The following is a 25,787-nucleotide window of genomic DNA, read 5'->3' as shown; positions in this document are numbered from 1 at the left end:
AGTTATTTTATTTTTTTCATATTATTTATATTAAAAACTCTGATGAAATATTGCATCAAACATATGTTTAAATCTGATGAAATATAGTAATAAATTTTCTTAATTATAATAAAAACAATTTATTTTTTTATTATATTCATTTTATTCTCACTTAACATAATAAATGTATTTTTATATAAAAGAATTACAGTTATAATTTTTGGCTAGCATCCGGTATTCAATAATTAATGATTTAAAGTATATTTTTTTGTACAATTAATAATTATTTGTTATAACATTTCGTGATCATGATAACCAAACATTTATATATCTAAATCTTCTAGAAATTAAGAAAAAAAATTATAAAATATTTTTGAAATATTAAAAAGACCTAATTTTATCAGAGCTGAGACAGAAAAGAAGTAACGAAGAGAGTAACGTATAACTTATTCTGATGTATTTGCGATATATATAATATTAGTACGTTAATAGTTACTTACGTTTTATTTTTTAATTTATTTTCATACCATCAAACATATTTCTACATTTTTAAAATAAAAACTTGATGTTTCTGCAGATGTGAAACAAACATTTAAAATTGTTGTAGCATTTATGAATAAATATTAACTTCCTGAATTTTAAATAAATACAACATAAGTTCTTATACAATTAAAAGGGTGGTGAGTTGTTTTCCAATTGGATCCTAAATCACAGATAAATTTAAGAAGTTATATTTGAAATTTTGTGTTCATTGTCTTATTCTTTTTCCTGATATTTATGCAAAGAAAGATTAAAAAAAACATAGAATATATAAAAAAAACATAACTTTACCATTTCCTATATAAATTCTTAAATGAGACAAACTAAAAATAAAAACATTTTCTCAAACTAATCAAACCTATGACTGAAGTCGTTGATAAAAATTTTGCATTACCAATTCAAAACACAGTTAATAACAATTAGAGCAGAGAATTGAAAATTTTCTACTATTTGAACATCTACAATGCCCCTTTAGGCAAAAATTTCTACAATAAAGATTGATTCATGAAGTTTGTTTCCGATGCCTAATTTAATCTTTGAACAATTTTTGGTGATGGCTGGAACTCAGAATTAGCAACACTAAACCTATGATGTGCCTCTCATTGTCCAACCAAAAGCCTCTACAACTATAATCATGGGAAAACATTGTCGCATGAAACATTTTATGCATCTGCTACAACTGCACAATCTAACAGTAAAACATTACTCTCTTCACATTTTCTTTCAAAGCTGGCAACGGCTTCACCACACCACACTCTCCACCTCCTCTTGTTGCCTTCGAACCACCGCCGCCGCCACCACCACCGGAAGAACCATTTTCCTGCATGTCTGGTTCCATGTAGAACCGTGCTCGAAATGCAGCTAAGTGTGCGTAATATGCAGGAGGAACTGCACATGAATCAAATTCATTAAGATTTATACTTTGCAAACAAATTAGAATTCAATCAATACATATAATATAAAGAAACAAACTTTAACTAAATCAATGACAAGGGCTTACCAACAGACACGGAGCGTGTACACCTGGCATATGTATAACATAGATTGTTTGTCAAAGATTGGATTCCATCTGCTGTAAAGTTGTTTTCGTCCCAAAGAACATGATAATGTGCAGGACGACTTGTACCCTGCATCATAACACAAACAACAATCTTAACAAAAACAAATATGACATTTATCAAAACTTTGGCAAAAAAAAATATTTTTCTTCATAATCAACATTTTAATCATAAAGCTCAGCATAGAACAGATATAAAACTATCTTCCACCTGGATACCGGCATGACTGCAGAGATAAAAATCAAATTCTGTTGGATGACAGATCTTAGAATCCACAACAGTCCCTGAGAAAAAAAAATTATCTAATTAATTAGATAATCACTTTTAAACAAAAAAAAAAGAAGCTCATTTATTCAGGTACAGTCATCATACCAGGCAATATATTTCCACTCTTATCTGTACTGTTTCTGTCCCTGTGGTTGTTTGCAAACAACCTTGTATGGTGTCTTTTTTGTACAACTATGAAAGTTACTGGAGGTTGATAGTTTGGTTCCAAAGAAGCACATGCCTGCAAGTACATACATACATATATATATATATATGTATTCTTGTCACAACATGTGTTTATAAATTGACCTATTAGAACGTATGTGAGAAGAATGTGTAAAAAATTCTGATTCTCACCTTCCGAATTGCATCCAACTCATAAAGTAGAACTTGGTAAAATTGCCCTTCACTTACACCATCCCTGTTAGAAGTTCTTGTTAGCACAACAGTTTCAACAAACTATAATGCTTAAAAAACTAGCCCTTGTATCATAATTACATACCTATAAAATATAATCCTTAGAGGCTTTTGTCCTGTTGCCTTTCTAAAGGAAATCAACAAATCTCTGCAAAAAAGGACAGAACAAAATATTTAAGATGCAGGGGGGAAGTGAAACTTGCATTGTCAAAATCCCATAATTCCAAAACAAAAAAACAACACTGAGAATTAGAAAAGAGGATGTGAAATCTCTAGTATTATTACCTGATCATGCCACCACTAACTAAGCCACGAACAGGGTCATGCCACATTTTGTACAAGTCTTGTATAAGTTCCTGCCTATGAGCCTGAGCACACACTAAACCAGCATATTTTGTCACTTCAGGCCAGTCTTGAGATGCTACTACCTATAGATTGGTAATGGTAACAGATATATCAGCAACCACAAGCCAAAAGATTCACTGCAATATTATAAAAACTAAGACAAATGGATCAAAATGCATACAGCTGCAATTGAAGGGCTGGAGTCTTCCCCATTTTCAGGGTGGGTAACATCTGCTCCAAATATTATAGTTGGTATGTCACTAACCAATGGTATTCTACAACTTACGGCATCAACCAAAACAGTGTTTCTACCTCCCATCTGCATTAAGTAGATGTTAAATGATCATTAAGTTGTTGGAAGCCTTCCAAAGAGAAACAGTTCTGACAATATCCATTGAGCAAGGATTGACTACATTGGCCAGCAAAACCAAAAATGACAGGATTGTCAAACAATTGACAGAAGTTGAAAACAAACCTTGACATTGATTTTCAAAGACACATTAGCCAGGTACTGCTTAGTGATCTTGAAGACATGCTTCGTCAGACAACATTGAGAAATTAAACCAAGGTCAGTTTCACAAATACGCTTTAGATCACCTGAAAACAAAAAAAGGAAAAGTTATATGAAGTTATAAGCATTTAGAACTTTTAAACTTGGAACAGCACTTATATGTCTGTCAACTGAAACAAAACAGCAATACTTAGTCATGCACTTTTATCACCATTAAGGTGGCTTACCATAGAGAGAACCGTTGTTGTCGGGTAATATTGCTAATAAAAGCTCCAATTCCTTTCCTTTGGTTTTGTTCGATGACACATGGTAAACATGCTTCAAAGCTTTCTCCACATGCTCGGGTTTGGCATTGTAGATGGGGATAACAGGCTCTGGATTAAACTCCTACAACCAAAAATCAATATGAATTTCAAGAAGAAAGCTTGCTCACTCTTCAAAAATAAACAAGAGAATAGAAGGAACAGTACCATGCCAGATACTTGGCACATTTGAGCTAGTTCGGTACAAAAAGAGAGAGCAACAGTGTCTTGTACACTTCGTGAAAAATTTATGCATGCCCACCGGCTCACAGTCATCCCATTTATCATTTTCTGAACCATTCAACAACAAAAGGTGAAATAGTTACATTCACAGTTGCTTGAAAACGGATCATCGTAATATCAATGTTCATCATGAAAACAATACCTTGTTCATCATATTCCATTGACCAACCTGGGGCAAACAATTCTTTTCTTTCCCACTTTCATGATATTTAAGCTGGCAAACATGTACTAGATATCAATGAATAATGGCAAAAGAATTAATAGTATGTTTTATCTTGCATCTATTTTGGTGGAGAAGCACATTACCCATGGAGCTGGAAGAATTCGCGCTTCTACCGACGCTAGCTTCTCACTTATTTTAATCCCGAATTCCTTTGCATAAGGATCTTGATCATAAGCATTGTGCTGAATGGTCTGCATGAAGAAAAACTGAATCGTAAGTTTGATGGTCCAAATTTATATTTTAGCTTCTCGAAGTGTAGAGATATAAGTGTCATTGTTGCATGCATTCTTCCTTATTCAACTTTACTTATTTAGTAGGATTTATTTTTCTACAAGATCTCCCTCACGGGCTTTGCAGTTTGAAACATCATTTGCATCTTCCAATTTCAGCATTGTTTGAATCATATTATAGTCTGCAAGTTTTATACTATTCTGACTTTCAAGGTGTAAGTGACACACAGACAAGGGTTAGAACATAATTTTGCTAAGTACACTTTAGGAAGGAATAATGAAAAGTGAACAACATAAAAATAGTGGTTCTGAAACCAAATATAAACATTGGTGCAGTTATTGTTCTTTTTTTTTTCAAATTACGAGGACAATAATGCATGTTAGTTTATTTGTAGTCATACATTCAGAGTGCTGCAGAGAGAAATTTTAACTGTAAAACTGCTTAGAGCAAATGTTCATCAACTCAAAATCAACAAAATACCCGCAAAATGTCACTTTCACGATCACGAGGTCTTTGACAAGTAACTTTCAGGAGAGCAGTGATTTGCTTCTCATTTAACCTTTTCGTATAGCGTTGTCCCTCGACAATTTTGCAGGCCTGAGGAACCAGAAGTAAGAATGATCAAATAATTACTAGAAAGAAAATAAGCTATGTCAATTACCAGGAATTCCCCTTACCTCCATTGGTAAATAATTTGCTTTCTTTTGATTTCCTACTTGAAGGCAAGGAAGGTGAGTGTATTTAATTGTGAAGCCATACATCTCTTGGAAATATTCAACTACTGACTTCATAGTTGAGTTCTCATCAACAGGAAACCTAAAGAGACACAGCCTTGCCATTAAGATAACTTGTGGAAAATAATTGGAACTTCTTTGAACTTGGTGCACAAAAAGAGATACTGGAAATCCTAAAATATCATAAAATCAGAATCATTACTTACACAAGTTCTCTGGTGGGTTGAGAAGTCAAACCAGAAACTCGGTACTTTCTTCTAACACTCCCTCTGTGAGTTACTTCAACTTTAACTCCTCTAAGAGCTTTCTTAATCTGTTAGACATCTTAAAGTAGCTCTGTAAGTTTTATAGTACTAATGGTACTAATATACTATACAAAAAATCATCTAAGCAAGCTTTGTTCATATAAGTACTTTGATGCGATCTGCGTCAGACAATTGCCTTGACAGGATATCTTTTCCTAATAGCTGGCCAACATATTCCACAACTGGAAGAGGTTCAATGAAAGCAGCAGAAGCCATATCTATGAAATGCAAGAAGAGTACAATCAGAAATTGAAGTTATAAAAACAGTAGTTCCCTCAGCAAATGATATCCATGGTGAGTGACATACCAATATTGAGGGAAAGACCCATCTGAGTAGGCCTTATGCTTTGGTAAAATCCACACCAAGACTCCAAACCTTCCCCAAGCCGTTGGGGTGTTCTAATGTCTGGTGAAAAGAATGATCTCCCAATTGGACAGAACCTACAGAAAAAGAAGATTTTGTGAGAGACAAAACATGAACATAAAAATTCACATTTTCTGTCAGTTCCTTGGCAAAACTACCTCTTAGATGATAGCTCTCTTAATACAATGTCAAGAATTTGGAGTGCCTCTTGTGGAGCATCAGCACGTTTACCAGCCAGAAACTGACCCAAGTGATGCAAATTTGCCCTAGCAACAAACTTGATCACCACTCTATATTCTCTTTCCCTTCTGAAAATGGGGCAAGTGTCAGTTGGTTTGGGAATTGAACTTAATTCAGATGCATACATACGGTAGATACACACAAATGTTTTTGCTTTAAAGCCAAATTAAAGTATGAGATTATTATACATATATATTCAGTATGTTTAAACTGTATATATGCAATAAATCTTACTTGGGGCCATTAACTCCATCCTCATCATCCACAACCTTTATCTTAAACTCTCTCCAGGAAAAGGGAAGTGGCCCTGCTGTGTACAGACTTTTTCTGCCATCATATGCTGGAAGCCTCATCCCAAGGTCAGACTCTTTATACAGCCTCACGAGTTCTGCTATTATGGACCTGTTCACAGCTTTGGAAGAGACTTCAGGGGTGATACTGACCTACAAAACACAGCAAGGGCAACAAACAAAAAGAACAAAACTTCAGACCAAATTTAAGGAGTCATAAATGTTACAACTGGGAAAAGGACAGCAATAACATAACCCCATTCAGATCCTTCTGCAATTGAACAGCACATATAAGAGGGAATAACAGGAAGAGCTTAAATACTTCCAAAAATGGGCAACAGTAGCGTGATAGAGGTCAAGCAAGCAAAAGGAGCTTACATCATACTGGTTTAAGTCCTTGTCTGGTAACTCCGCAAAGAAATGGTTAGCCTTCACAATGCACTTTGTCCCAACTTGGCCAAAGCCAGGCCTAGGAGCAAAGCTCAAAGACTTGCTTGATGTAGGGTATCCCATCTCTATTTCACCACACATGGTGCTTCCATTTTCAACACCACTTGTAACAATAGGTCTCATCAAAACATCCACTTGGTCACATTTTCTGCCACCTCTGCTCCTTCTTCTCCCCTTGTTCCTAGCATGAGGTGAAGTTTGGTTGTGGGGTTCTTGTGGCAGTGGTGGTGGTGGACCTTTGCCATTTTGAACAGCTCTAGGAACCTTCTTAGCTCCATTCATGGGGTTCTGCAAATGGGGCTTGATAACAAGATGTTGTTCTGAGCTCTCCCTCATCTGTCTCACTGGCATGTTCACCTTTTGTGCTGAGTGGTGGCCAATGGATACACAAAAGAAGAAGCACACTTTGTCAAAGATGACCAGTTTTTGACGTTTAGTCTTTGCTTATAACAGCAAAGCAGTGCCAATTGCTTCAGCCAGGAACAAACAAACAAAGATAGAAAATCAATGAGTAGTAATTGCTGTAAAGTAAGAACCCAAAAAGTAAAACTTAATTATTTCGAGTTGTGTTCTCAGTGGACTAATGCATAAAGTAAAATATGGTGATGGTATGCTGTGAAAACTTTAAAGTACATGCATTGTTTAAGGATACAAACATTATTACTATTCCTTTGCAAAACTTAAAAAATCCAACAAGTCACCCTTGTTTCAGCAAGCAAACCCAAAAATGGTGAGCTGGTAGAACCATAGGGCTAAGTATCACAAAAAAAGCAAATTTTGACAACATTTTCTTCTGCCCTTTTGCTTTAAAGGAAATCCCAATGCAATTATGGAGCTCGGTTATAAAGTTTTTTGTCACACTCACGAAATATCACAAACAAACGTAGCAAGAAAAAAAGATTAATCAGTGAGTGTAAGGAAGAGAAAAACTTATTATATAAAAATATGATTAGACATATATATGAAAATCCCAGAAAATGAAAAATACCCAGAAGACAAAACCAACTCCTTAGACCTGTCTCCTCCTACCAAAAACTGAAAACATCACCAAACACAGGCACATACAAAAAAATAAAAACACACTTGAACAAATAAACAAACGAAAAAATTGGAATAAAAATATTGACTGTACAGGTTTGAAACAAACCTTTAAGGAGTGCCTTGGAGTAAAGAATAAAACAACCAGAAGAAAACAAAAATCAAGAACAAAACATCCTAAGTGAAGAGAATAAACATTGAAAAGGGCAGAAAAATCACTGTCTAGAAGATTTGCAGACAGAAAAAAAAATTATAAATAAACAATAACAAAAAAAAGTAATGCAAAGGCTATGCTAGATAACAAAATGCTTTCTCCGACAAATGCCTTGAAGCGTAAACAAAGTCAAAACAGAAAATGAAAATCGACTAAACCAAGAGAACATAAAAAGGAGAAGAAAAAAAACACAACTTGAACTCACCCTCTTTCTCTTTGCTAGCAAATAAGGCCGTATGGCAAACTAAACAAGTAGTAGCCACGTGAAAACTAGTGTGGGGGTGTATGGAAAGGTTGAGAATTTAGAAAGACGGAGAAGGGAAAACGGAAGATAAAGGGAGAAGATGATGGTGGTGGTGGTGGTGGTGATGAATCTTATACACGCATGCAAAAGAGCTTTTGGTGTTTTCTTTATCACGTGTAAAAAAAAAGGCTCTGCCTTCCCTTCTTGTATTCCTCTTACTTCTTCTTCTCTCTCCTACATTACACCCCTTGTTGTTGTAGCAGCACAGGCTATGAAGAGAGAGATATTAAAAAATGGTGAAAGTTGAAGAAAGAGAGAGAGAGAGGGTAATAAGTCCAAAAGAGGTACTGAGGATTATAAAAGCAATGATACAAGGAAGAAGAATAATTCGAACTTGCAGTCCTCTCTCTTGCAGGTTTCTGCAATGTTATTATGTATGTATGCTTTGTTTTCTTTTTCATTTCAAAAATAAAAAACCAATCTTTAACTTGTACAAGAAAACAGTTTCCATACCCATGTCAGAAGAGTTTAACAAGTTAATAAATTTAAATATGCAAGTATATTATTAATATTAGAAAAACAATTTGGTGAGTTACGTAATTATGAGAAAGGTTTTTTGTTTGTGTTGGTCTGAGAAATTGGATAGTAAAATCTGTTTCCTCGTCCCAATGCAAATGTCGCAATAATCTTTACTTTGTTTAAGTGTTCACTGCCCATCATCCACTTACGCTCTGCTTGGGTAAGCCTCGTAACGGTCGATTCAATGGTTTTCGCCATTTGGTGGGGTCCACTTTCCAACTGTTATGTTACTCTCTCTTTTTAACGCCACTTTCTTTAGTTGGAGTTTTGCGCTATGATTCACTGCTTCTCGGTTCACGGCACCGTCCTGTGGGCCAGGGCTTTGCACGGTTGATGCCTTCAAATCATTAGATTCACGACCATACCAAAGGGCTCCGCTTGAACCTCGTTCATGATTCTTCACTTTGTGGGGTGCGGGTGCACTGTGCCTTTGGCTAATGCTAATCATTGGATCATGGGGGTGTGAGTGTGTGAGAGACAAAACCTAAGCTCACTATTGTTTTTGTTTTTAAGGTAGCTGTAATGATTATTATTTTTTACATTTCACTGTACTAGTTAATGATAATTAATTGTAATTTTAAAACATACAAAAGTAATTTTGATTTAGTAATCGATTAGTATTTATAGTGGTTGTCGAAAAATAGAAATAATTTGCAGGAGGAGTTGTTGTGTTGTGTATGATGATATGATGAGTGGGGACCCAGGAGAAATGAAATCCGACGGTGGGAAATGGAAGTAGGTTTTTGATGAAAGCACACTCAAGTGTAATTTGGAAGGTTGCATGTTGGAAACCTGGTAGTGGATCATTACTTATTGACCCCAACAACAACACATTATACTTTTCAATCTATCTTTTATTTTGTTGCAGACACTACCATCCCATGCTTATTATCATATTCCTATGTTTTTTTTTTAAATCATAGGAATATGAACATGTAAATGAAACCTGTTTGATATTTAAATGAAGATTATATAAGATTGAAACCCAAAAAAAGTTTATGTATGATCCTACCAAGAACATTTTATTTTGTGTTGTTGTTTGGACCACTTTGACAGGGTTATGATTCACTATTTTCTTCAATTTCTTATTTGTTCTTATGCTTCCCTCACTTTTAACTTTTTCAATATGTGTTTCTCCACTTCCAATGATTTTCCATACTTCAATCTTTACTCTCTAAAATCTAACTATACCCTACAAATGGTGGGTGTATTCAAACTATCTAAAACTATTATATATAAATGTTAGAAATTTATAATAATTAGAGATAAAAAAAAATCTCATTTTACTAAAAAGGACGTTATTTTGAATTTTATTTTGTTATCTTTGATATTTATCATGTATTAGGTAATGGATTTGTTCACGTCTCCATGCACGTACGTGTTTTTCTTTTTATGGTATAGACTTGGGTCTTCTCTCTCTTTCTTATTTTTTTTTACTAGTTTTGTAGGGTTTGTTTATCCTTGTTGATTTTATAAGAATGTGAAAATTAAGTTTTGTGGAGTTCCATAAATGCAAACTCTTCCTATAACAAATGATTATCTAAGAAAAATATCAACACAATATTCTTCCTAGATGTAATAGAGGTTACTACTATAGAAGCAATAATCAACATCATATCTATGTTTGTACTTTTTACAACAATCATCAAATTTAGCTCAAATGCTATTTCTCAATTTGCTTTGATTGATTGAGAATTGTTTAAATTTTTTAAAGATAGGAAAAGTGAAAAAAAGATTTAGAGCAGTGGTGTGAGTGAGGAGCATAATTGTCCTATAAGAGATAATGATGGGTTATTGGATGGTTTGGGATGCATGCTCACATGATTCCATAATACATTTATTGCATCAAATCATTACCCTCCACAGACCTCACCAGAGAGAGAGATCAAGACGAATCCTTTGAGGACAAAACTGGGAATTCCCAAACAATGCAACATTCCCAATCCCAATATATTCTACATTTTTCATTCTATTATTAATATTATTATTATTACAATAATAAGATTATGTTTAATTTAATAATACAAATGAAAAATGTTAAGACATATTTGATTGAAGTGTACTATGCTATGTTTGTAGCATGTACACATAGCATGCATGTATGCATGACCCACTCACTCATTCAACCCATTCACCACTTAGGGTTGAAAACAAAACAAGTGATGATGATGATCTCATCATCACTATCATGGTGCTTAATTACCTTTTTTGTTTCTTTAGTATGAAAGTTGAGTGAAGGTTAAAAGGTGTATTCAGAACAAGGCTTATAAAGAAACACATTATACTACATTATATATTTTTTTCTCCAAATGGAAATGTTTTGCTACAACTTTATTCAATGATGCCACATTCATATTCATATCACCTATTTTTCAAAACTCTATCATCGTCTCCCGGCTATCATATATTTCACCATTTTTATTTTTCTTATATTTCAACTCTTCTCATATAATGTTGTATGTTTGATTCTCTAAAATATTAGGTGATGTTCCTTTCTCATTATTTAATTGAGTGCACTTCTTGAAAAAAATTAGAGACTCAAAAGTAATTTTTTTTTTTAAATCTCTAGTCCCCATAAATTTTTAGTTGTTTCGATCACGGTTTTTGCAATATTTTCATATAAGGTTCTTATGATCCATGAAAGGATCATCACCTTGCATCTTTCTCATGCTTTGTAAAGAGGGTCATTGGAAGGAGTCTTAATGCACCCGTAAAAAAAAAATTCAACTTATTCTTGGACAATTTGGCTCTCTTCATGTTCTTATTCTAAGAATTGTAATTAGTTTCATTTAAATGTGGTGAGATAAGAATCATAACAAAACTTTTTCCTAGGTACAAATAGTAAGGACCGGTGGGGATAAGAGACTGACTGGTCAAGATTATGTGTTAATTGAATATTCTTGTCTTCATCACAAGAAGTCATCTTGCAAGGTACAAAAAAAGAATTAGAGAAGGCAACGGAAACAAAACATGTTATGAATATGCTCTAATACCATAAAGAAATTGTTACGTCTTTATCTTCTTCACGATATCCAACCCTAAAATACCTAGGAACAATAAAAAGTTTATCCTAGTTAGGCGATGACCGATCCTAGCCAACTATATTATATAGGCTCTTGGAGGTTATTAGGGATGTTGGAAAACTCTCCTTTATCCTTCTCGAGAGCCTTTTCCAAACACTCAAGATATTTCTATTTGTGCAAAATTAGGATTGCCATAAAATTCTCATAGAAACATGATTAAATACCCATATTTGTGTGTCATGGTTGACATTCTCGCCTAACGGCTTCATTCTCGCCCAGCGAAGCATAAAAGTTAATGCTCTCTGACTCGTACTCCGCTAGACGAGCATATTTTTGCCTAGTGAATCGAATACTACAGGTTTGGATTATCATTTACGCACAACGAGCAACCAACTCGTCCAACGAGTTAACCTGGTGCCCAACAATAGTTTTTTGGCCGTTCAAGAGGTAGTCCATGACAATATAACCCTACAAATGAGTTCTTTATGTTTGCAGTGTTAGGTGCGATTCTCGTGTCCCTCGACGTGATTTCTTTAAAAACCATTTTTTTTCTTGTCTATTCATGTTTCATTGAGTTTTAACTTGTTTTTCTCCATCAAAATTATTTTCTATTTACTTATTTCAAACACACATTAAAAAAATAAAGATTAAAGATAAACAAACATAAAATAATACAAAATCAAAATATAAACTTGGATTAAATAAATAAAAGTCGTAGAGAAGTTGATTTTATTCACAAAACTTAATACCAATAAAAGGTAAAAAATAATGTTATAAAAACTTAAAAAATGCACTCCCTAATATTTATTTAATCTGTTTTTATATAATTTAAAAAAATATTTTTCTTTTAATATCTTCAATAATATTACAGTTGCACACTAGTTATAGTAAAACCCTAAAATATTATTGCATTTTATTTACTATCCATCGAGTTTAGAAAGAATAACCCACATATATTTAAATGAAAAATATTATGAATTACAAGGTCATGTAAAAGAATATGCATTAAGATATATGTTGGTGGAATTCTCCCCATTATGAAGCATGCTTGCCATCATAATGATACTCACATTCTGCCTACTAACCACTTATTTTCTTCCATCAATTGAAGATCTTATTCATTATGAAATTATTACTACTACATAATAAAATTCTATAAACTATATAATTACTCTTTTAATGTCTAAGGGTTTGTGTTTTGTTGTGTCTGGAAATTGTGCATGATGGATATTTGATATTTGTTTTACCTCTATGCATAATTTGCCTTAATAATTTAACTAATAAAACAATTTATTGTAAAATTTAATAATCATTCATAAAATTTCAATTAAATTTTATTCTCAAACATAATTTTACAATTTATTTGTTTTGTAATAAATAATTATGATTATCTTCGCAGATTAATTAGCAGATAATCTGGAATTTAAGTTTTGAATTGTACAACTTTATTAAAAATCCAATGGAGAAATTTTTATAATAGTTTCATAAAATTCGAGCATGATATGGAAAAAAAGAAAGTCACTGAACCAGAAAACTGAGCATGTGCATTATAACCTTTTTTCTATTATCAACTTTACTCATTAGTAAATGATTTATTATTTATATGGTTATCATCCACTAATCCCATAGCCCAAGCCCCACATTCACCTTTTTTTCTAGAATAAAAAAGACAGAAAGTGGGACAAGTTCAAAGAGAAAAGATATAGATTTTTGTCTTTTACGTGTTTGATTTGGGCCCACAACTGTCCTAAAGTCCATGGGCCAATTTATCTTTTTACATGGGCCATACAATCCATGTTCCGTACAGTAATTTGGGCCACTTCAGTACTCCCTAAGACCAAAATGCAGTGTTTATTGTAGTTGGCAAACTCAAACCAAAAAATAAAATAAAAAGAAATTATGAATTTTGCCGATGGTTGAAAAAGTGTGAACTGTGTTAGTAATGTTACTTTAAATTTACTACTTTAGTTCCAAAACAATAATGGAGACGAAGTTGATGATTTATTGAAAAGTAAAAAAAAATAAAAATTGTGACATGATTTTCATTGAAAGTGTCCCAAACTTTTGCAATTGCTTTAGTATCCACTTTATGCCTTTATTGGAGCTGACAAAAGGCTTGAGGTGGTAATGGGCCTATCAGCTGCAAAGCTAAGAGAAAAGAGACATTTTAAATCCAATTTGATTCTTTTTTGCTTTATTGTGCCTGCAACTGTTCATTGCAAATAAAGGCCCAACATTATCATTTCAATAAAAGATTTTCTCTATTTTCTTTTATCCTTTTTTTTTTTGTTTTGTTGAAGAATTTTTTATATGCATGGTTCCTATGGTATGATTATGTTAAAAGTGTACCATAGTGACCTCTTAACTTTCCTATCAAGAACCAAAGTGAAAAATAAGTGATTACTTTAGGAAGAAATTTCATGTATTGACAATGATATAAACAATGAGTGTGCCCTATCCCCCAAATCAGCCAACATTTAAGGGCAAAAGTTTTTGTGAAGTAATTTAAAATAGAGGTACACATATCAAATATGAAAGGATATGTTCCTATAAAGTGAAAAATTAGTTTGGGAGTGAAGTCACTAATGGTTAATCATAATAATATATGTGTTTGGAATGAATTGTGTCTAGACGTTTCCATTATAGATGTGACGGTGGAGTTTGATTTATTGGCTGATATGCATTTTTTGTAAGATGTTACTCCCATCAATAGTTTGTAAGGTTTATAGCATCTAAAATTACCTCATAGTGGTTCTGAGATAGTTTGTAATTTCTTGACTAATAAAGAAGTTTATTTTGTGAAAAAATTAAAATTAGTTTTGAAATGAACTAATATAATTGATGAGAGAAAAAATTCTAACACGGAAAATGATGATGACCTAGTTTAAACTATAAGGAAACTTGATAGAGTTGATGAGAGAAAAAATTCTAACACAAAAAATGATGATGGTCTAGTTTAAACTATAAGAAAACTTGATAGAGGTTGATAAAAAAATGTTAATATTAAATCTTCCGAAACAAGAATTTAAAAAATTTTAAAGGTCTTTTTTTGAAAAATAAGAAAGCGACCCAATGAAAAATCTCTTAATATGTTAAGAAATTTTCATTCATACATTTACTTAGCTTTTTTATGTTTTTTTTTTCTTTTCTTCAATAAAATTTTCATTATAATAACACCTAACATGAGTTTTATTTGAAAAAAAAAATAGTACAACGTAACAAATCATCTATGTGTTAAAATATTAACAGTTATGTTATTTATTGATGATTGGAAGTGTTTATTTTATTGTTAACTATTTTATAAGATTCAAATCCCAATGAATGAAGTGACCAAAGACCAATAAAATCTTCATCTGACTATGTTTTTCTTCTTGTCTATGCCTATATATGTTGCTTTTTTGTGCTTTTGGCTTTTCCAGTGAATTTTGGAGAGAAGTGCTTCATGAATTTGTTATTTTCATTTCTTTTTAACGTTTATTTTTCAATTAATTAAATTTTAATTATTTTGTGATTAAACTAAATGTCAACTAAACCTATCATACAGAATAACATTTCCAGGTATAATATTTCTTAAATGCTATTTCTGACGATGAAAACTTACACCTTGAAACAAACACTTTTGTTCTTTTAGCAGCTTAAAGAATTACAAAACTAATAGTGATTTCCAAACCCAGCATTTTCTACTCTCTAAATATGACACTGATTTATATAACATCTCCACATACTTGATAGATAAGAAGATAATAAATGTACCTATCATAGTCATTCACTTTATTCTCTTCATTGCAAGGGGATTACCATATTAAGAGCCAAAACCAGAGACTCTGCCAACAGCTTTTTTGGTTGTGGTGACTACAATTCAAAATACATAAAAAAATATTAGTAGGATAATTCACATTTATGCAGCCACTAATGATCCTGTGATATCCATGGACATTATAAGCTGCACGAGGGATTTATCAAAGAGATTTCCATCAGTGAAATTCATTGCCTATGAGCTCTCCATATCTTGTTTCTCTACAAACAATACAACTTGCTTCTGAAAAATAATATACGGATAAGAAAAATCTAAAGAACATGAATGTATTCTTCCACTCTGTTACAAAACCATAATTAGGTACTCTTATTTCTTCCTGAGATCAACTCCAGCCTTCTTTGCAACTGCATCAAGTCCATTCTTCTCTATGGTTTTCAATGCCTTTGTTGATAAACGCAGCTTTACATAGCGCTTCCCCGCTTCCCACCAAATTCTTTTGTACTGAAGGTTCACAAACTGCAGTTTCTTTGTCTTATGGTTTGAAAATGATACTTTGTTGGCCCTGTTTGATTTCTTTCCAGTGAAGGGACAAACTCTCCCTGAAAAGAAAAACAATAAAATCACATCATTAGAAGAATCAATCACCAACCAACTACTTTTTCTTTCTTTCTTTTTGAATCAGCAAAATAAAATTTATTCAACCTTGTAGCCAAACGATCACAAGGTGTGACCCGCCCGAAAATGCACTATATCTAACCCCCAAAATAATAAATTTAACATAGTAACATGATTGCAGTCTATGATGCACGCATTCGATGTGGCCAAAAGAAAATTTTATTTTAAAAATGACAAGATATATGTGTAAGATGCACATTTAAAAATTTATAAAATATAATAAATATATGATTGCAGTTGTACATATCCAATTCATAAACAAATTTATTAGACATTACCAAAATAAAATAAAAAAATATATAACTTACTTTCTATTATTTATATACAGGAATAGCACTGTCAATCTTATACCCTTTTAAAATAATACATAAAGAAAACAATTTCCATTTTTATTTATGAAGAGACAATGTTTCCATGTTTCTGCATTACAAATACTTTATGTTTCTTGTAGTTTTATTAGATATGAATGTTTCCAAAGTGTGGGCACTTCACCAATACGTATCAGCGAAGAATCTAAAAGTATAAGTGCTTCATAGATTGCAGTTAAGTATCACACAATAATGACAGTGAGGTAGACTCACATCAACAAGTGACGATATTAGGAAATCGTTAGTTATGCATGTTCTCTTGACGTTTGCTTGAAAAATATTTTCTATTTTCAATTTTAAACAAAAAATTTCCAGAATAGTGAAATTAAGAAACAGTGAAACCACAAAAAAAAATGTTTTCATCATTTGTTATATAAAGATTTGAAATCAGAGAACAAAGAAAACAATATGATAGCTTTACTGACGGAAAGAATCAGAGCAATTAACATAGAGCATATTATATTAACACTCTGTATTAGTTCTTCCAAATTCACACAATACCCAAGCCTTTGTTTCCCTACACTAACAATCTCTTAATTTCTAGAAATACACTATACATACTGATACTCTATAATCTCAGAAATACATTGCACCATACACTTCCTTAATTGTTTGAAATATATCACGCTGATACTCAATTACTTAATCTTATAATTTGGGTTTGGATCTAACTTAACTCAATCAGGTTTGTAAAGTGAAGTTTTTACCCTACTTGTATATTCCTTTTTAACCATATCACTGGTTGACGTGGGACTAAAGAAACCATCACTCTTGAAGTTGCAGTTTCGGCAATTCCAAAGAGAGTCACAACTTAGCCGGGCTACTGCTTTTCCAACACTTAAAAAGAATACATTGCACCATATACTCCTCCAGTAAGAATAAAAACAGAAATTGCCATCGGTGAGTGTATAACTACAACACATAACTAGTATTATTAGCATTTAAAGAGTAAATAAGCTCAGAAATGGATACTAAAATTTGGTATTATCTTTATAATCTCTATCTTAAGATAACTACAGTCACATATATTAAAAACAAAATAAATATTTTTTTACTGAAACAATTGAACTAAAATAACCTCCCTCTCGCAAGCAATAATTTCCTTTACAGATTAAAAGTACAATTTTGAATATCTCAAGACTGGAAATGCGGTGATTTTAAGATTTTGCGGGTAGAGGAAGTATATTGGTAGAGATAATTAAAAGAAGAGGAACAAAATTTGGAATTGGCTATACGTTTCCTAATTACTAATGGGAAGCAACATGAATGTTAGGGTTAACGAATTGAGTGAAAGTTAGAGAAATGAAGAAGTAACGGGAATTGCTTACTGGCTACGATGGGGAGAGGTGCGGGGAAGGAGGGAGAAGCGGTGAGGGGCGGTGTGGGGAGTTTGGGGCAGCAGATTCTGATGCCGCTCAACTGCGAGGTCACAAACCCAAGATCCGCTGAAAGTCAAAATCAAAACCATTGATTTCAGAAACACAAACACAGAATCAAAGATGAAGAATGGAAGAAGGAAGAAGGAAGAAGGAAGAAAGAGAAGATGAGTGTTACAGGGTTTGTTGAGAGCGAAGCTGTTCCTAAACGACACCGCACAGCTTGCAGAACTTGCCATTGCCATTGTCATTGCCTCTGCGTTTGTTATCTCTTCACACTCCCTACTATTTGCTACCCACACACCATGCCCTGCACCCGGATAAGATGTAAAAAATTATAATTAATTTTATCCATATTATTTATATCTATTTTTTTATTTATTTATGATTTTTCAAATTTTCTTTTGAATAGGGTCAGAAACACTTATTTTTATGATAAACTTAAATTACAAGATTTATATCTATTGTTTTGTGATGATTTTTAATTGTCACTATGTTGAGATATTAATGACGCAAATTTCTTGTTAGTGAAAGAATAATTTTCACCCAGTTTAAAAACGTAAACAACTTGTAAGAAAAATTTCAAAGGATTTTAACTGAGTTTAATTTAATTAAAAAACTTTATTTGGTTATCACATAAATCCAATAATAAACCAATAAAAAGAGATTGTATTTAAAATTAAAATACATGTATTAACATACGTATATTCATTTGGATATTTTTAATTCAGTATAACTTAAATTAAATTTAAATTACATGTAATCTTAATTAGATTAAATATGATTTGAGATCATTATAATTGTTTTGATGTGATATCAAACTAATTCACTTAAGGAAAACACAATTAATACTAACTCTTAGTGTTCAAGCACACTTAAGTATGCTCGTCTTCGTCATGGTTTCCTTTTGTATTATAAGTTCGTGTTTCCATGGTTCATTTCATAATATACTAAATAAAAATATACCAACAACCTTGTATTTAGTGTTTGTAAAAGATTAATCAAAGATTACATGTATCGACTAATTACATTATAAAATTGTATATGTCCTAAGTACACTTAATACAAACATAATGTGACTACAAATCCGTCTAGGTTTACATGTCATGTTAATTTTAACAACAGAGACACCATATTATATTAAGTATAATAAGGAAACATACTATGATTAAAAACAAATACACTCATGTTTTAGTCATTTAGAGATTTTTCTATAATTATGTTAAGTACACAAGAAAACAGACCCAGACTAAAAACAAATACACTCATTTTGGAGACATTTAGAGATTTTTCTAGATTATATATCTTCTATTTTTCTCATAATAATTACATCTCTTTAATCACCAATCTCTTCGATGAAGCTTAATATGCAAGACATAAATCTAATACAGAGACTAAAAGTACCAGACAAGATTTACGAAGGTCACATTTAATTATTTAATTGATTGGTTTAGCAGAAAGATACTTGTGAGAAAGTGCTTTTTTGTACTAAAACTAAGATGTTCTTATAAATCATTTAAAAGGCCCATAGAATTTATTAGTCATAAAAAATGATAATACTTTACATGTGACAAAACTTTCTTTCTAGTAGTATACCACAATAATGTTATAGATAATAGACTAAATTTGAGTAATATCAAGAAAAAAAACTTTGTAATTTAATATTGAAAATAATTTATTAAATTTTCTCAAATTGTATTTATCGAATTAAAGTTCAGTTAAATAAGATGACAATGGACACAGGCCATGCCATATAAAAATATCACACCTTTGACAAACGCAATAAACTTTTCTTCATGTTCCTTTCCAAGAGTTAAACAATTGAGGAAGGTGTGTGAGTTGTTAAACTTCTTATCATATAGAAAAGCAACAAGTACAGAGAAATAATGCACACAATGATGAGTCCAATGCCAAAAATTATGGTACTTGTTTCCCAAGCCACCTTGCATACAAAGAATCAACTTTCTGTACCAGAAAAAAAAAATTAAGAAACAACAAACCCAATTACTCAATCCTAATCATCATCATCATCACACAAGTTTCTTCACAAATGGAAAAGTAAACAGAAAATGGCTATGTGACCCTCATTCTTTGCAAATTTCTAATGGACATGTCCCATGATCCTACCTTTATTATTATTCATTGGTTCCTTTGTCCATTCAGACAGTGCAACAAAACCCTTATTAACTCCTTACTTTAGAAAAGCAGAAACACTTGGAAAGTTTTCTAAGACACATGGAAAGCCCTTTGAGGTTGAATATGTATTCCCAAAAGCTCAACAACAAACAGCATAGGAACAATGATGGTATAGGCCAGTGATAGTTTAAGGCTGCTTAATAATCATGGACATACCGAAAGTGAACTTTATTTGGTCACATTATATCTTAGATTATGAAGCAATCATGGTCTAAGTTTGTAATGCCAGATAGATAAAAAAGAGATGAGGTTTTATATGTGATCAATTACTTTAAGGGTGTGATAATTATGCAGACATATATGACCCAGAATGAAGAATATGAAGCAAGCAAGAGCATGTTACTGGCTATAAACACTCTGGCAATGTCACACAAATGAAGCTGTCCTCAAATGTCTAAAGTTAAGAGCATGTGAACATCATCATCAGTATCACTATCATGGTATGGCATAGCCTTGTTGTTCTTGGAGATTTTTAACTTGGAGCCTTTTTAATTGATATATCTTGTTCTATTATAAGCAAATCAATTGTGTGGGGATTATAGCATAATAATCTCTTTACATTGGTTATATTGCAGGATTTGGAAAGCTGAGCATGGGCAACGAAATGGGTAATAACAACACATCTACTATCAAAGGTACATGTTTTTGGATTCCTGAAGAAATTTTGGTTAATTACAGTACAATTTTTCCTATCTTTAACTCTTAATTTCATTTTCCATTTTGCAGAGGAAGATAACATAGGTGAAGCTGAGAAAAAAGGTTTCCAAGGCGATACTAATGAAACATCTATAGCCAAAGATGTTGAGGAAAAAGCTTCAATTGATATAACAAATGAACCAGGGAAAGATACATGGCAGGATGAAGGTCATGGAGAAGATGTAAAAGGGAAAGCTCAAACAATTACAACAGATGAAGACTCTCAAGAGAAAACTATAGGGTTTGCTTCTAACCATGCAACAACAGTGCTTGAAAATGATTCAATGAAAGGAGATACTCGTGCAAGTGATGTAAATATGGAAAATCAAACTCCTCCAACAGCTGAAGCTGAAGTTGTTCAGGAGATAGGTGAAGCAGCACTTGTTTCCGAAGATGCAACAACTGAACTTGGAAAAGTGACAATGCAAGAAGATAATCATGATGATCGTATGAAAGAAAACATGCAAATGATTCCATCAGATGAAGCCAAAGATGTTCAGGAGGGAGAAGCAGAAGCTTTTCAGGATGAAGTCACAGGGCTAAATTCTAACAATACAGAAAGCACGCTTGAAAATGATTTGTTGGAAGAAGATACTTGCAAAAATGACTTGAATATGGAAAATAAAATACATCCAACTGCTGAAGTTGAAGATGTTCAGGAGAAGGCTACAGGAATGACTTCCCACTATTCTATAAGTTCACTTAAAAATGATTTATTGGAAGAAGATGACCCTGAGGATGATGTTAATGTAAATCATCAAAAGCACAAAACAATTGACGACAAATTTGATCAACTACAGATAGAAACAAGGCTCAATTTTGATGATGAAACAAGTGAATTTGATGATAAAACAACTCAGGAAGATAAACAAGATGCTAATGCAGTAAAGCCTACTGTCAATAGCATAGATGTTCAGGAAAAAACTATCATCTCAGCTTCCGATGCTGCATTGAAGTTGACAAATTCTTTTGAAGGTTCAGGTTAGTAATTTCTTTCATAATGATGCTTATAAAATAACTAATACGGATTGTTCAAATCTCACTTAGACTAGATGTGATCTAGTCTTTATAAGCTTTAAACTGATTTTGTGGAATTGAGTTTGGTGAGTCCAAATTTTAAAATGATATTTAAGTCTATCCAAAATCTGTTATTGGGTCTCCTGTGTTTGTCTATACTTTAGATGCCAATTAATAGGCATGAAAGGGTGTTGTTAATGTGTCGACAACATTTGTCCAACTTCAGATGTTCTGTTATTATAAATAAGTTTTGTAAAATTGAGTTAGATTGTAAGTTCAACTTCTAAGAGTGATCTATAAAAATTACTCATAATTCTGTTTTATAGGAGATGAAATAACTGAAGTCAGACAACCTGAAAAATCTCCAAGCGATGGATCAGTTGAAGCTAAAGTTGGAAAGTCTGAGAACTTGTCAAGTTTGTCTTTGGAAGGCACTGAAGAATATGAGAAACAAGAGACATGCTTCAGAGAACACTGGATAGAAACATGTAATCATCACCTTAATAATGAGCCTTCAATCCAACAAGGTTAGGAGTTAAGGCTATTCTGTTAATATTTTGATAGCTCTTATCCGCATTTTCTTAAACCAAGTTGAGTTAGGCCTTAAGCCCAAAGTCTAAGTAATTTATTAACGATTCTGTTTTGTAGGGGATGAAATAACTGAAGTCAGACAACCTGAAATGTCTCTAATTGATAGATCAGTTGTAACTGAAAGTGGAAACTTGGAGATCTTGTCAAGTTCTTCATTGGAAGACACTCAAGAATTTGTGAAGCAAGAAGAGACACGCGAGAGAGAACACATGTTAGTAACAGACAATCATGACCTCAACAGTGATCCTTCAATCCAACAAGGTTAGGACTTTTTCTAGATATTTTGAGACTCTTGTCTACATTTACTTGATTAATTCCAGTTGAGTCAGGCCTTATTCTAAGAGTAATATATGAAAAAAGTACTTAATAATTTTGTTTTATAGGGGATGAAATATCTGATTTCAGACAACCTGAAAAGTCTCCAAATGATGAAGCAGTTGAAGCAAAAGGTGGAAACTCTGAGAGTTTTTCATCATTTGAAGACACTGAAGAATATGAAAAACAAGAAGAGACCTGCTTGAGGGAACACTTGTTAGTGGCATATAATGAGCCTTCAATCCAACAAGGTTAGAACAATTCTGTTAATATTTTGACAGTCTTATCCACAGTTAACTGATTAATACCAGTTTAGTTAGGTACGAAGCCAAATTGTAAGAGTAATTTATAAAAAAGACTTATGATTCTGCTTTTATAGGGGGTGTTGTAATCGAAGTCGGTCAATCTGACACTTCAAACGATGGATCAGTTGAAGCTAAAGCTACAAACTCTGAGATCTTGTCAAGTTCTTCACTAGAAGGCACTGAAGAATACGAGAAGCAAGAAGAGTCATGCTTGAGAGAAGAAATATTGCTAACATATAATCATCAGCTTAATAATGAGCCTCCAATCCAACAAGGTTAGGACAATTCTGTCAATATTTTGATAGCCTTATCCAGATTTACTTGATTATAGTGCCTGATTAGATCCTACTTGTTGAAATGTTTTAGATTTTAATGTTAAATGCTTCCAAATTATCAGAGATTGTAAGCCACAATGAAAATTTTAGATGTATTTGTTGTCTTGTTTTGAATTATAGCAGATGTAGAGGAAACAACGGTTTTAACATTAAGTGCTGTGAACATGTCAAATGATATAGAGATTCAAGAATCAAGTGGACATTCTGACAATGATGAGCCAGACAAATTTCTCTCCGAACAATCATTTGTAGGCACAGACTCACTCCTAGAACATAATTTGTTGGATACTAATTCTCACTCTGAGCAGATTAAGGATGATGACTTAGCAAAAGAAATGAAATCCCATGTAGAATTATGTACTGACATGTTGGATACAACATCTGATTCCCTAAGTATTGACACCACCATAAATGGTAATTCATTGACCAAGGTAAAGTGTACTACTGAGGATTCCCAAACCTCACCTCTTGAATCTTCCATTGTGGTTAGTCCAATTGAACTTGACCATGAGGAAAATTGCAAGGTACCACATGGAGAAAGTATATTAAGCAGAAGTGGATCAATGGAGAATTCACAAGATTGCAAACCAGATCAATGCATGAAAGACTCATTGAAGGAATACAATATGGTGTATATATGTGATGTGTCAGTAGAGTCTAATGGGGACTGCAATGGAGAGAGAAATATGTTACTTGATTCTAATGTCTCCAAGCTTGTCACCAATGATCAAGTTGAAGAACCTAAAGTCACTGAGAATGGAGTACCATTCGATGATTTTATTAACAACTCCAACAAGACTTCAGAGGAAACTGGTGCTACTTCAGAAGAAAAACATTATGTGGTTCCTCAAGCCAAAAAGATTTCTCTTATTGAAGGTTTAACTGATGTTGATTGCAGACATGAGGAAGGGAACGAGAACAAAATTGAAGAAACAAATCAAAATCCAGAAATTTCACATGTCTTGGTAAATACTTTTGAGGGGACTGAAATGTCAGAACACTGCAATTGTGATCTGGTAACTATAAATCAGGAAGAATCTTTTCCCTTGAAAAATAATTCCTCTTTGTTGCATTTCTATGATGACCATCAGGACAATGTAAAGCAAGACAAAAGTTTTACTGCTACCAGCATGCCAAACTTAGGTTGCAAGCAAACAAATAAGACCAGAAACTCTGGCCACACCATTGACAACTCTAATTCTTCTGAGTTAACAGTTCCATCTCTGAACTTGGATGATAAAGAAGCATTTGAGAAAGAAGGTAAAGAAGATCCACAACATACAGAAGCAGAACTAACAGCTTCTACAGCTACCATGTCCAGTATTGCACCATATTCAAATAAGTCCATATTTGAAAATGGTGGCTATGAAACAAGGGAAAGCATAACAAGGCTCAGTACTGAATCAAACCCTGACAATCCAAACACCTCTAGTCAGATGCAAAAGTCACCAAGCTTCAATCTCAACCTCAGAAAGGAAGCAAGGCCTGGAGAATCAGATAAGATTCCACTGCTTCATCAGAATAAGTCTGCAAATGAAAGCTTCTCAAAACAGACCAGTTTGAATCTCATCAACTCAATGCCTCATGCTCAATATGAGCAGTGCATGTTACACAGTGAAGAAATGCCAGTGGAAGAGAAAATAGTTACTATGGAAAGAAGTTACTCTAGAAAATCTAAAGCTCCATTCATAGGCCTCTTAAAAGAAGAGGAAGAAGCTCATCTTCTAGGCATGTCACGGATACAAGAAAACCATGCTGGCACAAAGAATACAGTGTCATCTACTTCACCTAAAAAAGATAAGCGAAAGACTAGGTCTTCCTTCTTCAGCAGCTGCATGTGTTGTGCAACTGTACCTTGAGAACTACACTTACAATTCTATTTTACTTTTCTCTTTTGTGTTGTGAGTTTCTTTCTAATTTATCAAGGTTTTAAAAACAGACCACAATTGCAGTGGTGGCTACAACGTTAAGGTTTTGAAGATTTCAAGACCACAATGTGACAGCAAGTGCAACCACATCTGTGGCATTTCTCCACAAGCCTCCCCAATATAAAAGATTGCAAAGAAACTGCAACTGTGACTTCAATTTAAAGCCTTGTAATTTATTTTTTTGAAAGTGAAGTTTTGATCTGGAGAATTCTGATGAGCAATTTGGCATCATGGTGAGTTCAACCAACAGAGGGGGCAGTGCAGCAGCCATGATCATTGTTTTCCGTGGTTATTTTCTGATGCAAGTTCGAGATGAAGTGGTTCCTTGTGAAATTTAACTTTGTTTGAGAGATTTCACAGATGTAGAGACACCAAAACTTTTCTGCTTTTGATTGTATGTTGTAACGTTTTCTTTTTTTCTTCCACAGTGAACTTGGACAATCATACTCATAAAACCTCATTCTTGTGTTTGAATTTTTTATACACAACACAACAGAACGAATATATATATATATATATATATATATATATATATATATGTAATCATCAATCTGCATAATTAAAAAACTGTTGACCAAAAGAACATGTATCTGAAAAGAGAACTCAAAAATCAAAGGCAACAAAATGTGAC

General features: G+C 33.0%; 3 protein-coding genes across 5 annotated transcripts; 1 reads left to right on the top strand and 2 right to left on the bottom strand.

Annotated features, from left to right (window-relative positions):
• Nucleotides 1-938: 938 nt before the first annotated feature.
• Nucleotides 939-8,385, bottom strand: LOC114192131 (protein argonaute 10-like). 2 transcript variants are annotated; one of them, XM_028081739.1, is made up of 22 exons: nucleotides 7,957-8,385; nucleotides 6,428-6,969; nucleotides 5,994-6,202; nucleotides 5,678-5,827; nucleotides 5,463-5,596; nucleotides 5,264-5,373; nucleotides 5,057-5,163; nucleotides 4,794-4,932; nucleotides 4,597-4,713; nucleotides 3,969-4,076; nucleotides 3,805-3,876; nucleotides 3,588-3,710; nucleotides 3,345-3,504; nucleotides 3,082-3,203; nucleotides 2,788-2,925; nucleotides 2,547-2,689; nucleotides 2,347-2,409; nucleotides 2,202-2,265; nucleotides 1,950-2,085; nucleotides 1,788-1,861; nucleotides 1,520-1,646; nucleotides 939-1,407 (listed from the first exon to the last, which is right to left on the bottom strand). In XM_028081739.1, exons 2-22 carry the CDS (start codon nucleotides 6,848-6,850, stop codon nucleotides 1,208-1,210), a joined length of 2,919 nt encoding a protein of 972 aa, XP_027937540.1. In that variant the 5' UTR covers nucleotides 6,851-6,969; nucleotides 7,957-8,385; the 3' UTR covers nucleotides 939-1,207. The 2 variants fall into 2 exon arrangements, with proteins under 2 accessions (XP_027937540.1, XP_027937541.1); XM_028081740.1 differs by having other exon boundaries at nucleotides 6,428-6,864.
• A 7,006-nt stretch (nucleotides 8,386-15,391) lies between these two features.
• On the bottom strand, nucleotides 15,392-18,101 carry LOC114190350 (50S ribosomal protein L28, chloroplastic). The gene is made up of 3 exons (XM_028079198.1): nucleotides 17,952-18,101; nucleotides 17,726-17,842; nucleotides 15,392-15,953 (listed from the first exon to the last, which is right to left on the bottom strand). Exons 1-3 carry the CDS (start codon nucleotides 18,022-18,024, stop codon nucleotides 15,721-15,723), a joined length of 423 nt encoding a protein of 140 aa, XP_027934999.1. The 5' UTR covers nucleotides 18,025-18,101; the 3' UTR covers nucleotides 15,392-15,720.
• A 2,178-nt stretch (nucleotides 18,102-20,279) lies between these two features.
• Nucleotides 20,280-25,616, top strand: LOC114190601. 2 transcript variants are annotated; one of them, XM_028079553.1, is made up of 8 exons: nucleotides 20,280-20,409; nucleotides 20,545-20,604; nucleotides 20,696-21,646; nucleotides 22,009-22,209; nucleotides 22,331-22,534; nucleotides 22,657-22,839; nucleotides 22,968-23,168; nucleotides 23,352-25,616. In XM_028079553.1, the coding sequence occupies exons 2-8, from the start codon at nucleotides 20,562-20,564 to the stop codon at nucleotides 25,085-25,087; spliced, it is 3,519 nt and encodes a 1,172-aa protein (XP_027935354.1). In that variant the 5' UTR covers nucleotides 20,280-20,409; nucleotides 20,545-20,561; the 3' UTR covers nucleotides 25,088-25,616. The 2 variants fall into 2 exon arrangements, with proteins under 2 accessions (XP_027935354.1, XP_027935353.1); XM_028079552.1 differs by having other exon boundaries at nucleotides 23,349-25,616.
• The last annotated feature ends 171 nt before the right edge of the window (nucleotides 25,617-25,787 follow it).

This window comes from Vigna unguiculata, chromosome 7 (genome assembly GCF_004118075.2).
Source record: "Vigna unguiculata cultivar IT97K-499-35 chromosome 7, ASM411807v1, whole genome shotgun sequence".
Lineage (NCBI taxonomy): Eukaryota > Viridiplantae > Streptophyta > Magnoliopsida > Fabales > Fabaceae > Vigna > Vigna unguiculata.
Note: the sequence above shows the minus strand (reverse complement) of the source record. Positions and strands in the feature narration are given on the sequence as shown.

Coding starts and splice junctions, on each gene's coding strand:
- LOC114192131 (XM_028081739.1), bottom strand. CDS start 6,850: ATGCCAGTGAGACAGATGAGGGAGAGCTCAGAACAACATCTTGTTATC. Junction 5,597..5,677: donor AGAGAGCTATCATCTAAGAG/GTAGTTTTGCCA, acceptor CTTTTTCTGTAG/GTTCTGTCCAATTGGGAGAT. Junction 4,933..5,056: donor CAACCCACCAGAGAACTTGT/GTAAGTAATGAT, acceptor GTGTCTCTTTAG/GTTTCCTGTTGATGAGAACT.
- LOC114190350 (XM_028079198.1), bottom strand. CDS start 18,024: ATGACAATGGCAATGGCAAGTTCTGCAAGCTGTGCGGTGTCGTTTAGG. Junction 17,843..17,951: donor CTTCGCTCTCAACAAACCCT/GTAACACTCATC, acceptor TTTGACTTTCAG/CGGATCTTGGGTTTGTGACC. Junction 15,954..17,725: donor ACCTCTCCCCATCGTAGCCA/GTAAGCAATTCC, acceptor TTTTCTTTTCAG/GGAGAGTTTGTCCCTTCACT.
- LOC114190601 (XM_028079552.1), top strand. CDS start 20,562: ATGGGCAACGAAATGGGTAATAACAACACATCTACTATCAAAG. Junction 20,605..20,695: donor CAACACATCTACTATCAAAG/GTACATGTTTTT, acceptor TCCATTTTGCAG/AGGAAGATAACATAGGTGAA. Junction 22,840..22,967: donor TGAGCCTTCAATCCAACAAG/GTTAGAACAATT, acceptor CTGCTTTTATAG/GGGGTGTTGTAATCGAAGTC.